We start from the raw sequence: 15,480 nt of genomic DNA, 5'->3' as shown, positions 1-15,480 counted from the left end.
ACTAGGCCCCAAAGGGTTAACAGGAATACATATGGATTTATATCTACATAGCTATAGTTCACTTATCTGTTACAAGCAAATTTAGGAAATTTGCTTAGTATATCTGGTATCTTATTTTCATTAATATCTTGACATGTCACATAGGTTATTATACTGTCTGTCTCTGTATTCCTCAATAAGTGGACAATTAAGCACATAGTGTTCAAGAGAGTGACCATATGCCTGATCACATAATTTACATTTAGTTTGATCATCATCTGTGTGTCTCCCAAACTGCCAGAAGTACTTGTAACCAAGCCTAAGCCTGGCCACTACAACATCAGTCAGTCTGTTCACATTGCAAGTTGCTCCATAAACATACTTATCTACGTTCATGTTATCATAGTGGGTTATAGATCTACTCAGGCTTCTAACTGCATTCCTATAACAATCATTTTCATTATTTACTTCTCTCCTAATATTCCTAATGCTAGACACAGTTATACCAAAGTTATATTCTACATTCTCCTTCTCGATACTCTTCTTGGCTAACATATCAACTTTATCATGAAGGAGTAATCCAATGTGTGATGGGATCCATAGCAATTGTACATTAATTCCTTTGTCCCTAATTTTTGAGTATCTATACCTGGCTTCCCCAATGAGCATGTTGTTGGAGTCATTATATGAGTCAAGAGCCTTCAGTGATGACATAGAATCAGTAATGATGATAGAGTCAAGCTCAGTGTCATAGGTTAGCTTTAGCGCCATTAGGATTGCAAACAATTCAGTTTGCAGTGTAGACGCCCAGTTGTTAATTCTTATGCCTAACTCAACAAATTTATTATCGTTCTTAACTAGGGAGGTGGCAACAAGAGCAGATGCAGCCCTGCCAGAAGACTCCTGTTTAGATCCATCAGTGTATATAACTTGTGATAACTTGTTACTACCAGCTAGGTGAGAAATTTCTTCTTGAGCAGTTGCTCTAACAAGAGATTTAAGGAAGGGATTACTAGCAATGAGCTTCTTGGGAGGGACTTGTAGGTATGTGATATTAAATGAACATATCTTCCATGGAGGGGTGAAATGCTCTTGTTGCCTACAGTGATACAGTTCATGTAGGTTATAAAACTTAATGCAATTGCACGCTTTCACAATCCATTTAGATCTGTGTGTATTTACCTCTAGACACTTGGTAAGATTCACTGTGACAGTGTCTGGTTCGTTTCTCAACATTCTAATACCGAGTACAGTGTTAATTTCAACAATCCTATCACTGATACTAGAAATACCAAGCTCCTTCCTCATGTTAAGAACTTTTGTAGATCTGGGACAGCCAAGAATAATCCTGAGAGCTTCATTTTGCATTAACTCCAAGGGTCGGAGAGAACTTTCTCTAGCTAATATCAACATGGGAGCAGCATAATCAATTAAGGACCTAACATAGGCTATGTACATCATTCTCACGATTCTCACATTTGCACCATAGTTGGGATTGTAGCCAGCAACAGCTTTGAGAGCATTTAGCCTAGCTTTACATTTCTTGTTTAGTTGTGGTATAGTGGATTTGTTAAAGGGTACATCTACACCAAGATATCTGTAAGTTTTAACGTAGCTAATGATTTCACTCTAGTTCCTATTTCTATTTACAAAGGCACTCGTATTCGTTATTCTTTCATGGCCGAGGTGTGAGCAACATGTCTTCCCCGAACATCGGGAAGTCAGGCTCGATACGGTATAAGCTTCAGTGGCCCTAATAAACCCAACAAACAAACAAGCTGTCATGTCTCTCTACAGGAACACTGTCTGGTTTTTCAAGGGACTCAAGGAGTTTACCAAGTAAGTAAACAACTTAAATACTGAGGTTCTGAGGAGAATAATGAGTGAACATGAGGACTCCAGTAGAAATAAATGAAGCTGATTTAGTTTGTCTTAGGTTCATTTCTACATATCGTAGGATGTAAAGCCATTTCAGAGGTTTGTAATTGTGTACGAGGCCTCAGTAAGCACTGTGTGGCTAGTTTGTATGCCTACGGAACAGTTACACTCTAATAAACTTAAAAATTGTTGAGAAATTTGAGTCTAGAAAGACTTTATGGAAATACTCTCATAAAAACTCAAAACCTTTGTTTCTGTTGGACATATATCAGTGCTGTATGGTCCTTGTGGGTTTAGCGCTTAGTTGTGATTGTAATAATAATACAGTATTGGACATACAAAGATAAATTACATTTTGTTGCAGTTTGGATACAATAAGTAGCACGAAAATTTGATACAGTTGAATGTCTAAACGAAGAGCCATTTATCATGTTTAGCATTTCAGGCAAACAGTTACTAGTACTAATTACATGCTACTCAGTTCTAGTTGTATCATATACAATTAGGCAAGTACAGATAATTTACATTAAATTTATATCAGATCAGTGATGTGGATTTTTAATGAATGGTAGAATTATAGTGGTGACAATATTGCATAAGTACAGGTTGGCCATCACTAATTCGGCAGTCAGGAATCCGCTTCCATCAGTACTCTGGCACTAATTTCGGCTAGCATAATTTCATATTTCCGGGGTCGCCACACCAACCTGCCACTACTGTTTGGTGGCACTACTTGCTGCATAAGGCATTCCATTTTCTTTTTCTCTATTTATTGTTACAACCTGCTTACTTTTACCCCTAGCCATTGCTCCAATGAATAAAAGAAATTCTTCTCGATGTGTAAAGCACATACACCATACCTGGAGAGAGTTCCGGGGGTCAACGCCCCCGCGGCCCGGTCTGAGACCAGGCCTCCTGGTGGATCAGAGCCTGATCAACCAGGCTGTTGCTGCTGGCTGCACGCAAACCAACATACGAGCCACAGCCCGGCTGATCCGGAACTGACTTTAGGTGCTTGTCCAGTGCCAGCTTGAAGACTGCCAGGGGTCTGTTGGTAATCCCCCTTATGTGTGCTGGGAGGCAGTTGAACAGTCTCGGGCCCCTGACACTTATTGTATGGTCTCTTAACGTGCTAGTGACACCCCTGCTTTTCATTGGGGGGATGGTGCATCGTCTGCCAAGTCTTTTGCTTTCGTAATGAGTGATTTTCGTGTGCAAGTTCGGTACTAGTCCCTCTAGGATTTTCCAGGTGTATATAATCATGTATCTCTCCCTCCTGCGTTCCAGGGAATACAGGTTTAGGAACCTCAAGCGCTCCCAATAATTGAGGTGTTTTATCTCCGTTATGCGCGCCGTGAAAGTTCTCTGTACATTTTCTAGGTCGGCAATTTCACCTGCCTTGAAAGGTGCTGTTAGTGTGCAGCAATATTCCAGCCTAGATAGAACAAGTGACCTGAAGAGTGTCATCATGGGCTTGGCCTCCCTAGTTTTGAAGGTTCTCATTATCCATCCTGTCATTTTTCTAGCAGATGCGATTGATACAATGTTATGGTCCTTGAAGGTGAGATCCTCCGACATGATCACTCCCAGGTCTTTGACGTTGGTGTTTCGCTCTATTTTGTGGCCAGAATTTGTTTTGTACTCTGATGAAGATTTAATTTCCTCATGTTTACCATATCTGAGTAATTGAAATTTCTCATCGTTGAACTTCATATTGTTTTCTGCAGCCCACTGAAAGATTTGGTTGATGTCTGCCTGGAGCTTTGCAGTATCTGCAATGGAAGACACTGTCATGCAGATTCGGGTGTCATCTGCAAAGGAAGACACGGTGCTGTGGCTGACATCCTTGTCTATGTCGGATATAAGGATGAGGAACAAGATGGGAGCGAGTACTGTGCCTTGTGGAACAGAGCTTTTCACCGTAGCTGCCTTGGACTTTACTCTGTTGACTACTACTCTCTGTATTCTGTTAGTGAGGAAATTTTAGATCCATCGACCAACTTTTCCTGTTATTCCTTTAGCACGCATTTTGTGCGCTATTACACCATGGTCACACTTGTCGAAGGCTTTTGCAAAGTCTGTATATATTACATCTGCATTCTTTTTGTCTTCTAGTGCATCTAGGACCTTGTCGTAGTGATCCAATAGTTGAGACAGACAGGAGCGACCTGTTCTAAACCCATGTTTCCCTGGGTTGTGTAATTGATGGGTTTCTAGATGGGTGGTGATCTTGCTTCTTAGGACCCTTTCAAAGATTTTTATGATATGGGATGTTAGTGCTATCGGTCTGTAGTTCTTTGCTATTGCTTTACTGCCCCCTTTGTGGAGTGGGGCTATGTCTGTTGTTTTTAGTAACTGTGGGATGACCCCCGTGTCCATGCTCCCTCTCCATAGGATGGTAAAAGCTCGCAATAGGGGCTTCTTGCAGTTCTTGATGAACACAGAGTTCCATGAGTCTGGCCCTGGGGCAGAGTGCATGGGCATGTCATTTATCGCCTGTTCGAAGTCATTTGGCGTCAGGATAACATCAGATAGGCTTGTGTTAACCAAATTCTGTGGCTCTCTCATAAAAAAATAATTTTGATCTTCGACTCTCAGTCTGGTTAGCGGCTTGCTAAAAACTGAGTCATATTGGGACTTGAGTAGCTCACTCATTTCCTTGCTGTCATCTGTGTAGGACCCATCTTGTTTAAATAGGGGCCCAATACTGGACATTGTTCTCGACTTTGATTTGGTATAGGAGAAGAAATACATGTACTTTGGGTTTCTTTCGATTTCATTTATGGCTTTTAGTTCTTCCCGCGATTCCTGACACCTATAAGATTCCTTTAGCTTAAGTTCGATGCTTGCTAATTCTCTGACCAGTGACTCCCTACGCATTTCAGATATATTGGCCTCTTTTAGCCGCTCTGTTATTCTTTTCCGTCGCCTGTAAAGGGAGCGCCTGTCTCTTTCTGTTTTACAACTACTCCTCCTTTTTCTTAGGGGAATAAGCCTTGTGCATACATCGAGTGCCACCGAGTTAATCTGTTCTAGGCATAAGTTGGGGTCTGTGTTGCTTAGTATATCTTCCCAGCTTATATCGGTTAGGACTTGGTTTACTTGGTCCCACTTTATGTTTTTGTTATTGAAGTTGAATTTGGTGAATGCCCCCTCGTGACTAATCTCATTATGTCAGTCTGGGGCTCCACACATACATGTCTGAACCTCAATTATGTTGTGATCTGAGTGTATTGTTTTTGATATGGTGACATTTCGTATCAGATCATCATTGTTAGTGAAGATGAGGTCTAGTGTATTCTCCAGTCTAGTAGGCTCTATTATTTGCTGGTTTAAATTGAATTTTGTGCAGAGATTTAAAAGCTTGTGTGTGTGTAAGTTCTCATCAGAGCTGCCTCCTGGTGTTATTACTGCAACAACATTATTTGGTATATTCCTCCATTTTAGGTGCCTTAAGTTGAAATCCCCCAGGAGCAAGATGTTGGGGGCAGGAGCTGGCAGATTTTTCCAGACAGTGGTCAATTTTTAACAGCTGTTCCTGGAATTGCTGGGATGTTGCATCCGGAGGCTTGTAGACTACCACAATGACTAGGTTTTGGTTCTCGATCTTTACTGCTAAAACTTCCACTACATCATTTGAGGCATTAAGCAGTTCTGTGCAAACAAGTGACTCTGCGATGTACAGGCCAACCCCCCCCCCTTTTGCCTGTTCACTCTGTCACATCTGTATATGTTGTAACCTGGGATCCATATTTCGTTGTCCAAGTGATCCTTTATGTGGGTCTCAGTGAAAGCTGCGAACATTGCATTTGCCTCTGCAAGCAGTCTGCTGATGAAAGGTATTTTGTTGTTTGTTGCTCGCTTTAGACCCTGTACATTTGCAAAGAAGAATGTCATCGGACTGGTGGTATTGTTGGTACTGGGGGGGGATTTTTTTTTCTGCATTAGTTTCTGTATCTGTTGGTTTGGAGTGGAGGCCATTGACTGTAGTTCCACTCCAGGAATGACTGGATTTGGTGTACGATTTCTGCCATTTCCTGCCAGTTTTTTTTCCTTCCTGGCACTAAAAAACCTCTCCATCTTGAGTGGCTGTGGCTACCCAGGTTTTCCCATGGCCTGGATGTTTTGTATCTTTTTGTCCCCTTTAGATGGTGTGCCTGACAATTTAAGTTATTGCAGTGCATAATGATAAAAAAACTGCACCTTTCAAGGCAGGTGAAATTGCTGACCTAGAAAATGTACAGAGAGCCTTCACGGCACGCATAACGGAGATAAAACACCTCAATTACTGGGAGCGCTTGAAGTTCCTGAACCTGTATTCCCTCTAACGCAGGCGGAAGAGATACATGATTATATACACCTGGAAAATCCTAGAGGGACTAGTACCGAACTTGTACACGAAAATCACAGCCCGACTGGTCAGTACCTGACCAGTCGGGCTGTGGCTCGTATGTTGGATTGCGTGCAGCCAGCAGTAAGAGCCTGGTTGATCAGGCTCTGATCCACCAGGAGGCCTGGTCACAGACCAGGCCACGGGGGCGTTGACCCCCGGAACTCTCTTCAGGTAAACTCCAGGTGATGTAAAACAGCGACTTTGCGGTGTATTTTCATATGGTTTTTATGGCAGTATTCTCCTTTTTTTTGGTCTCATTTGATAAAATGGAAGATATGTTATAGAACTAGATATGATTTTGATTAGTTTTGCAATGAAAAGTACCTTCAAAATGAGCCCAAAGTAGCGGAAATGTTCGATTTTTGCTGATGTTCAAGAGTAAACAGTACATGTCCAGCTGACTGGTCTAATACGCAGTCACAAATTGGTTGACATTATTTATACAGTTATTACAATAATCCAGTAGTTTGCATAACAGTAAATCTTCTATTTTTTTTGTGTGAATAAAATTTCAAAATGGAAACCAAGAGTAATTAACAAAAAAAGGCACAATACTGTGCCTGGAACAATACACAGATAACCTGCACATAGAAGAGAGGAGCTTACGACAACATTTCGGTTCAACTTGGACCATTTACAAAGTCACACTAACAAAAAGGAGAGAAGAAGGGAGTACAGTGGACCCCCGCTTAACGATCACCTCCAAATGCGACCAATTATGTAAGTGTATTTATGTAAGTGCGTTTGTACGTGTATGTTTGGGGGTCTGAAATGGACTAATCTACTTCACAATATTCCTTATGGGAAAAAATTCGGTCAGTACTGGCACCTGAACATACTACTGGAATGAAAAAAGTTCGTTAACCGGGGGTCCACTGTATATACAGTGGACCCTCGGTTATCAGCCGTAATCCATTCCAGAAGCTCAGCCTAAAACCAAAAAGGCCGAAAACTGAAATAATATTTCCCATAAGAATTAATGTAAATACAATTAATCTGTTCCAGACACCCAAAAATATTCACAAAAAAATAATTTTTTTTTTAACAATTAACCCCTTCAGGGTCCAAGGCCAAAATCTGAAGTGGTGTTCCAGCGTCCAAAAAATTTTGAAAAAAAAAAAAAAAAAAAAAATTTTTACAGAATTAAAGAGCATATTTTTGTGAAGGTAATAAGAAAAAAAAAAAAATTCTGAAAAGTACTTACCGAGATACAGTGCCAAGAAGTTTGTCAAAAATGATGTGGTGGCGGCAACATCGACAAATTCCACATACGCTCATTACATTATTTAGCGGTTTTTAAAGTTTTTTCTTTTCTTTTCCAATTTTTTTCTATTCCTACTAACATTTGGGGCCTGAGAGACCAATACTGTATATAATGTATATATATAAACTCACTGTATTGAACACAATAACCGTACTAAAGTTATTATCATATTATTGTTTACCACTGTTGTTTATTACAATAAGCATGCACAAATCTTGTATAATACTAATGTTCTATCATATATTTACATATTTACAATCACTGGACATGGTTTTAGAACTGCTGGAGCTTGTGGAACTCCTTGAAACAAGGCACCATGCACAGAGGCACCTTACATTCCTCACACATAAACCGAGTGTCTTTGTGTCTTTGTTGCCGTCGTTTTGTTTGTGCACAGACGATGCATCTCTTCTGAGCAAATTTCTTCTGAGTTGAAGGAAGCTGTATTATGAAATGATCACCTTCCCTCCTCAAACGCTTGGGTATATCCTGAGTAATTCGAGGACCTTGTTGTATAGCAGGTGTTCTTACCTGGTACTTCATTATGAGTTATCTGACAACAGACAAACAAAATTCACCATACGGTGGTCTGTTGCCAGTCTTTATTTGGTACATATTATATGCATTGAGCATAGAAATGTCCATGAGATGGAAGAAAAGTTTCATGTACCACTTGTAACTCTTACGAACACAGTCAACAAAACCAATCTGCATGTCACATTTGTCAACCAAGCGCATGTTTTGTGTATAATCAATCACTGTCACTGGTTTTCGAATACGTTCATTAGTCACTCGATCAACTTTGCCACTGTCTTGCATTTCATTACGGTGAATGGTTGTCAACAATGTGACATCTCGTTTGTCATGCCACCGTAATGCTATGATGTCATTGGCAGTAAACACCTGCACGTCATCACCATGAGCACCTGCGTTGAGCCTGGGCATATGTTTACAATTAGAACGCACTGTGCCACACACATCTGTCTTGTTCACTCGCATGAAATCACTGAGTAATGGGCTTGTGTACCAGTTATCGGTATATAATGTATGCCCCTTACCAAGATAAGGTGCCATCATGTTTCTCACAACGTCACCTGAGATACCCAATAACATCTTGGTATCTTTCAATGTTTTACTTCCCGTGTATACAACAATATCCAACACCAGGCCACTGTCACAGTCACAGAGTACAAACAGTTTTATACCAAAGCGTTTCCTCTTGCTCGGTATATACTGCTTGAATGACAGTCTACCTTTGAACAAAATCAAAGACTTGTCAATTACAAGATTCTTGAATGGATAAAAGTATATGCTGAACTTTTGTTTGAGATACATGAAAACATTTCTAATCTTGTATAACCTGTCACTTCTGTCAGGCCTGGTTTTGTCAGAGAAGTGCAACATACGTAAGAGTAAGATAAACCTGTTCACTGGTATGATTTCACTGAAGACCAGGGTAGAAATTAGCCGATCTGTGGACCAGTATGCTTTTATATTATGCTTATAGACATGAGGCATAAGCATTATTGTTGCAAAAAGCAAATACATTTCTGCAACAGTCATCTCTTTCCACCTGTGTAGTCTTGACTGTGGTGATATGATCGTATTTGCCATGGTGTACTCAAAATACTTATTACTTTCCCCTGACAATAGTTTCCATCAATGGCTGGTCAAAGAATAATTCAAAGAATTCCAGTTCATTGGCCATGGTTCCAAGGGGACAAGTAGGTAGAATTCCACTTTGAGAGTCATCAAAGTGGTGAGGCTTGGGAACAAAATTGGGATTTTGCTGCCAATCCCACATACGGTTTGCTGGTGGATACTGGACATCATAGGCTGGTTGTGCGGGTGGTTGTGGTTGTGGTGGGCTGGTGGCTGACGCTCCGCTTTGTCCTTGAACTGACGAGTCAGCAGTGTGGGTCCCACCCTGGGCTGATGAGTCACGCATGGCGGTGCCACTACCATCACCACTAACACCATCCACTGATGCCTGTGGTCTATCCATGCCAAGTGTTTACCTGGAGTTTTCCTGGAGAGAGTTCCAGGGGTCAACGCCCCCGCGGCCCGGTCTGGGACCAGGCCTCCTGGTGGATCAGAGCCTGATCAACCAGGCTGTTGCTGCTGGCTGCATGCAGACCAACGTACGAGCCACAGCCCGGCTGGTCAGGAACCAGCCACATCATCCTCACTATCACTACCTAAAACTGGAGTAGGGCCACGGGATGTACTCCGGGATGTACTCCGTCCCCTGGGCACAGCATAGGGTACACTACCCGAGTGCATGCTGCGGCGAACATACCGACGCTTCACTGGTGAATATGATTCCTCACTATCACTAATCGAATGATCATCGAGCGCAATAAAATCACAATCCACGTCACTATCATCATCATTACTGAAGTCAGAGGCCTGGCCACGCGAAAATATTAGTTTTCTCTTGCGTTGAGGAACAACCGACCATGAGTCACAAGTGCCCACACCAGAGGTAGAAGGTTGAAGATCGTCAGGGTTTTCTGCACTATTATCGATATCCTGGTCATTCTTTTCGGTCACTAACTGATCAAAGCCGTAGAATTCGTCTTCATTTCCACTTCCATCAGTGTCAGAACTATCAGATAGGAAGAGGAGAGTCCCAATTTTCCGGGGAGTGAGAGCTGACTTGCGACGAGGCATGGTGAACAAGGGTAACTGAGCCGGCATTCCCACAATGCTATGCGGGCGCCTAGATTTTTTGTTTATGGCGCACACCCACCATGCAGACCCGTTCTCTCACATGTAGGCCTATGAGCGCTTTCACGCTAAATTTGACGGCGCTAGAATTTTGGCGTAGATCTACGGTTTGGACACTCAACGTGAAGCCGTAGATCTACGGGACGGACCCTGAAAGGGTTAAATCAGTACAGTGGAACCTCAAAAATCAAACTTAATCCGTTCCAGGAGCTAGTTCTAAATTCGAAAAGTCTGAAATTCGAAGCAATATTTCCCATCAGAAATAATGGAAATACAATTAATCCATTCCAGAAACCCAAACATATTCACACAAAAAATACATTTTATAGAGATTAATTACAGTTTTACATACAACAAATACTATAGTTTTTAATTATGTATAGTAATACATATAAAATAACATTTTTACTTACCTTTATTGAAGATTGGTGATGGCATCTGGAAGATAGGGAGGAGGAGAGAGGGAGTTGGGGTTAGTGTTTGGAAGGAGAATGAGGACTTGAGGTAAAGCCCTCTCTGGGGTTACTTCCCTTCTCTGTCTTTTAATGCCACTAGGACCAGCTTGAGAGTCACTGGACCCCTGTCTCACAAAATAACTGTCCACAGTCCTCTGTTTCTGGCGCCTCTTTAACATTTCCCTAAAATGGGACATGGTTCTGTCACTGAACTTGTTGCAAAGATGGCTTGCTTCAGCTTGCTCAGGGTGGTACTTCTGCACAAACATTTGGACATAATTCCACTTGGCACAAATCTCCTTAATCTTTGAAGAAGGCGCCTCATTCACTCCCTATATTAACACCTTTCGCAACATCAGCTTCCTGGATTTGTTCTTTCTTTGACAGGATAGAACCGACGATAGTCGACTTGTTTTTTCCATACATCCTGGCAAGCTCAACAAGTCTCACACCACTCTCATACTTCTGTATTATTTCCTTCTTCACATCTATAGTGTTTCTCACTTTCTTTACCACAGGGGTACCACTAGCAAGTTTCTTTGGGCCCATGGCAGCTTATTTCACAGTCCCACAAACACTAAACACAATGAAATAATCGTAAAATGCGTGAATGAGAGCGCAGGTTAGTGTTCACTCAAGCATAAACAAAGCTAGACTGCTCACGGCGCCTGCGCGGGGACGCGGACAGAGCGGGCGGAGGACAGGTCCCGTACCCGGCGGTCCAAAAATAGGGGCGCGTTTGATAATAGGGACACAGTTTGTCCGAAAAAATGGTCCTATTTTCAAAACGTTCGATATGTGATACGATCAATTTTTGAGGTTCCACTGTATTACATACCTTTATTGAGGACTATTGTTGGCTTCTGGAAGATAGGAAGGAGGAGAGAGGAAGGATTATTGTTTGGAAGGGGAATCTCCCTCCATAATGACTTGAGGTAACAAGTCCCTCTCTGGGGTTTCTTCCCTACTTTGTCTTTTAATGCTACTAGGACCAGCTTGAGAGTCACTGGACCCCTGTCGTACAAAATATCCATCCAGAGAGGTCTGTTTCTGGCATTTCTTTAAGATTTCCCTGAAGTGGGACAAGGTTTCATCACTGAACATGTTGCAGATATGGCTTGTTTCAGCTTGGTCAGGGTGGTATTTTTCCACAAAACTTTGCAACCTATTTCACATTGCACACATGTCCTTAACCCCTTAACTGTCCAAACATAGCACTCCAAATGTAGATCTACGTTTTATTTTTCCTTCCTCCAAATTTGGCACGAGTGGCCTAAGATGCCTGGTCAGCATAGAATGGGTCTTAACCCTCGGTGTGCGTTGTATTAAAAAAAATCTGAGACCACTTAGTACCTTGTGGGAACACCAGTTTCATTGAGCGCCAGCTAGAGCAAACAGCATGACAAACACCAAGGATTCACTGATGTCATGTTGTATTAACACTCCCCTTTTAAGAGGAAAGTTTCATCCTGCCAGAATGTCCTATAACCTATGCCCTAAGTAAGAAAAAACAACTGTGGAACTGTAATTTCGGCAGCTGGCTGGGCAGCTGGCTGGCTGATTGGCTGTCTCTATCTCCATCTGTCTGTCTGTCTGTATCTATCTGTGTCTCTGCATGTCTCTATCTCACAGGAACACATATGTAAATGCAATTATACATAGTGTAAATTACCTAGGATAACCCAAAAAATCCAGACAAAGTGCTATACTGTTCTTGTAGTGATCGTGTGTAATACCAGCTGGTTCATGAGCAACTCTCTGAGATAGACAGATAGATAGACAAACAGACATGTTTATATGTAACAGTGAAAACAAATAAAGCGAAGGCTCATCAAATGTCACCACTGTCATTAGTGGGGTTATAAGATAAGACGACACTCATCATTGTCAGCAGTGGAGTAAAAAGATAAGATAAGACTAGTGACACACACTTACATCAAGCTTCAAGGGAATTTATAATAATCAATCAATCAGTCAAGTTTATTCTCTATAAAGATTACAATGTGTGGTTTACATATTATAAAATACTAATAGAGGGCCACTATTATGCCTAGCATGACTAGGCATTTTGGGCAGACAAAGATTAATTCAAACTCAATATTGGTACAGATTATGGAGTATGTTGATATTAATCCTACGTAACTGCATTACAGTTCATAAAATTAGCAATGTGAATGGTTTTGTCTTGGTACAATACATAGTTTCTATTAAAGCTCTGTAATGGAGTATCTCAGGCAAACTTATGACTACTGTAGTTTAAGATTCATTAGGTAATAGTTTTATTACGTATTTCTATGTTTACAGTTGATTGGGTGAGTGTAAGTGTGAATTGTGGGGAATCACAGATATCGAGAGTAGGTGTAGGTTGTTTTTTGTGTGTGTATGATACAAGAGAATAGGTGATATTCATGTAGTTAGCTGATGGTGGGGTGTATCAGGGAGATGTTTTCTAATGGTAGTTTTGAAAGTGATGGTTGTGTCTGCAGTTCTGGGGTTTTCAGGTAGGGTGTTCCAGATTTTAGGTCTTTTTATGCACATTGATTTTTTGTATAGGTTTAGCTGGACACGGGGAATGTCATAAAGATTTTTGTGCCTAGTGTTATGCCTGTAGGTCCTGTCACAACTATCAAGAAAGTGTTTTAGTTCAGGGTTAATATTGGAATTTATGTTCTGTAAATATAGGTTGCACAGTAGTAAGTGTGGGTGTTCTGTACAGTAAGTTAGATCTTTGAAGAGTGATGGGGGTGTTGCCTGGGACTGGATTGCATGATTATTCTTACTGCAGCTTTTTGTTGGGTTATTATTGGCTTTAGGTGTGTTGCTGCTGTTGATCCCTAGGGACAAATAACATAGGTGAGGTAGGGATAGATGAGTGAATAGTATAGTGTGAGTAGAGCTGATGGTGGCACGTAGTAACGTATCTTACAGAGGATCCCAACTGTTTTGGATACTTTTTTGTTATTATTATTATTATTATTATTATTATTATTATTATTATTATTATATGCTCTCGTGTATCCAGAACAATGCTGGGGCCTATAAATACTATGTAAATATTTCTAGACAATACAGTAGTATGTGACTAAGATAGGTGAAATGTTCACCTGTCACTGTGTTTATGACTATTTGAGTGTTATTTCAGTACCTAATATTAGTGTCAGAATAAAGATTAACTATGAAATCACAAGAACTACTACTGCAAATTGTCATTATCAGAACATAAAAATTATACAAATTAAAGAAAATGAGAAAAGAAGGTATTTTTTTATTCTTTTTTTTTTTATCACACTGGCCGATTCCCACCAATGCAGGGTGGCCCGAAAAAGAAAAACTTTCACCATCATTCACTCCATCACTGTCTTGCCAGAAGGGTGCTTTACACTACAGTTTTCAAACTGCAACATTAATACCCCTCCTTCAGAGTGCAGGCACTGTACTTCCCATCTCCAGAACTCAAGTCTGGCCTGCCGGTTTCCCTGAATCCCTTCATAAATGTTGTTTTGCTCACACTCCAACAGCACGTCAAGTATTAAAAACCATTTGTCTCCATTCACTCCTATCAAACACGCTCATGCATGCCCGCTGAAAATTCAAGCCCCTCGCACACAAAACCTCCTTTACCCCCTCCCTCCACCCTTTCCTAGGCCGACCCCTACCCCGCCTTCCTTCCACTACAGACTGATACACTCTTGAAGTCATTCTGTTTCGCTCCATTCTCTCTACATGTCTGAACCACCTCAACAACCCTTCCTCAGCCCTCTGGACAACAGTTTTGGCAATCCCGCACCTCCTCCTAACTTCCAAACTACGAATTCTCTGCATTATATTCACACCACACATTGCCCTCAGACATGACATCTCCACTGCCTCCAGCCTTCTCCTCGCTGCAACATTCATCACCCATGCTTCACACCCATATAAGAGCGTTGGTAAAACTATACTCTCATACATTCCCCTCTTTGCCTCCAAGGACAAAGTTCTTTGTCTCCACAGACTCCTAAATGCACCACTCACCCTTTTCCCCCTCATCAATTCTATGATTCACCTCATCTTTCATAGACCCATCCGCTGACGCATCCACTCCCAAATATCTGAATACATTCACCTCCTCCATACTCTCTCTCTCCAATCTGATATCCAATCTTTCATCACCTAATCTTTTTGTTATCCTCATAACCTTACTCTTTCCTGTATTCACTTTTAATTTTCTTCTTTTACGTACCATACCAAATTCATTCACCAACCTCTGCAACTTCTCTTCAGAATCTCGCAAGAGCACAGTGTCATCAGCAAAGACCAACTGTGACAACTCCCACTTTATGTGTGTTTCTTTATCTTTTAACTCCACACCTCTTGCCAAGACCCTCGCATTTACTTCTCTTACAACCCCATAAATACTCTGTATATATTTCTAGACAATACAGTAGTATGTGACTAAGATAGGTGACATCACATATCCTTATCTAAGGCCTACTTTTACTGGGAAATAATCTCCCTCTTTCCTACATACTCTAACTTGAGCCTCACTATCCTCGTAAAAACTCTTCACTGCTTTCAGTAACCTACCTCCTATACCATACACCTGCAGCATCTGCCACATTGCCCCCCTATCCACCCTGTCATATGCCTTTTCCAAATCCATAAATGCCACAAAAACATCTTTAGCCTTATCTAAATACTGTTCACTTATATGTTTCACTGTAAACACCTGGTCCACACACCCCCTACCTTTCCTAAAGCCTCCTTGTTCATCTATCCTATTCTCCGTCTTACTCTTAATT

The 15,480-nt window shown here is 41.2% G+C and overlaps 1 protein-coding gene across 4 annotated transcripts in view; it reads left to right on the top strand.

Annotated features, from left to right (window-relative positions):
* The first annotated feature begins 1,658 nt into the window (after positions 1-1,658).
* The window catches only part of LOC128690249 (dehydrogenase/reductase SDR family member 12), a 50,795-nt gene continuing 36,973 nt past the window's right edge, over positions 1,659-15,480 (top strand). For 2 of the 4 annotated variants that reach the window (XM_070090616.1, XM_053778838.2), the window contains exon 1: positions 1,659-1,818. In XM_070090616.1, the coding sequence (XP_069946717.1) occupies positions 1,763-1,818 (56 nt within the window). In that variant the 5' untranslated portion in view covers positions 1,659-1,762. Of the gene's footprint in view, positions 1,819-6,826; positions 6,971-15,480 lie in introns of all 4 variants that reach the window. The other 2 variants (XM_070090615.1, XM_070090612.1) reach the window with 2 other exon arrangements.

This window comes from Cherax quadricarinatus, chromosome 32 (genome assembly GCF_038502225.1).
Source record: "Cherax quadricarinatus isolate ZL_2023a chromosome 32, ASM3850222v1, whole genome shotgun sequence".
Lineage (NCBI taxonomy): Eukaryota > Metazoa > Arthropoda > Malacostraca > Decapoda > Parastacidae > Cherax > Cherax quadricarinatus.
This window is presented reverse-complemented; position numbering and strand designations above follow the sequence as displayed.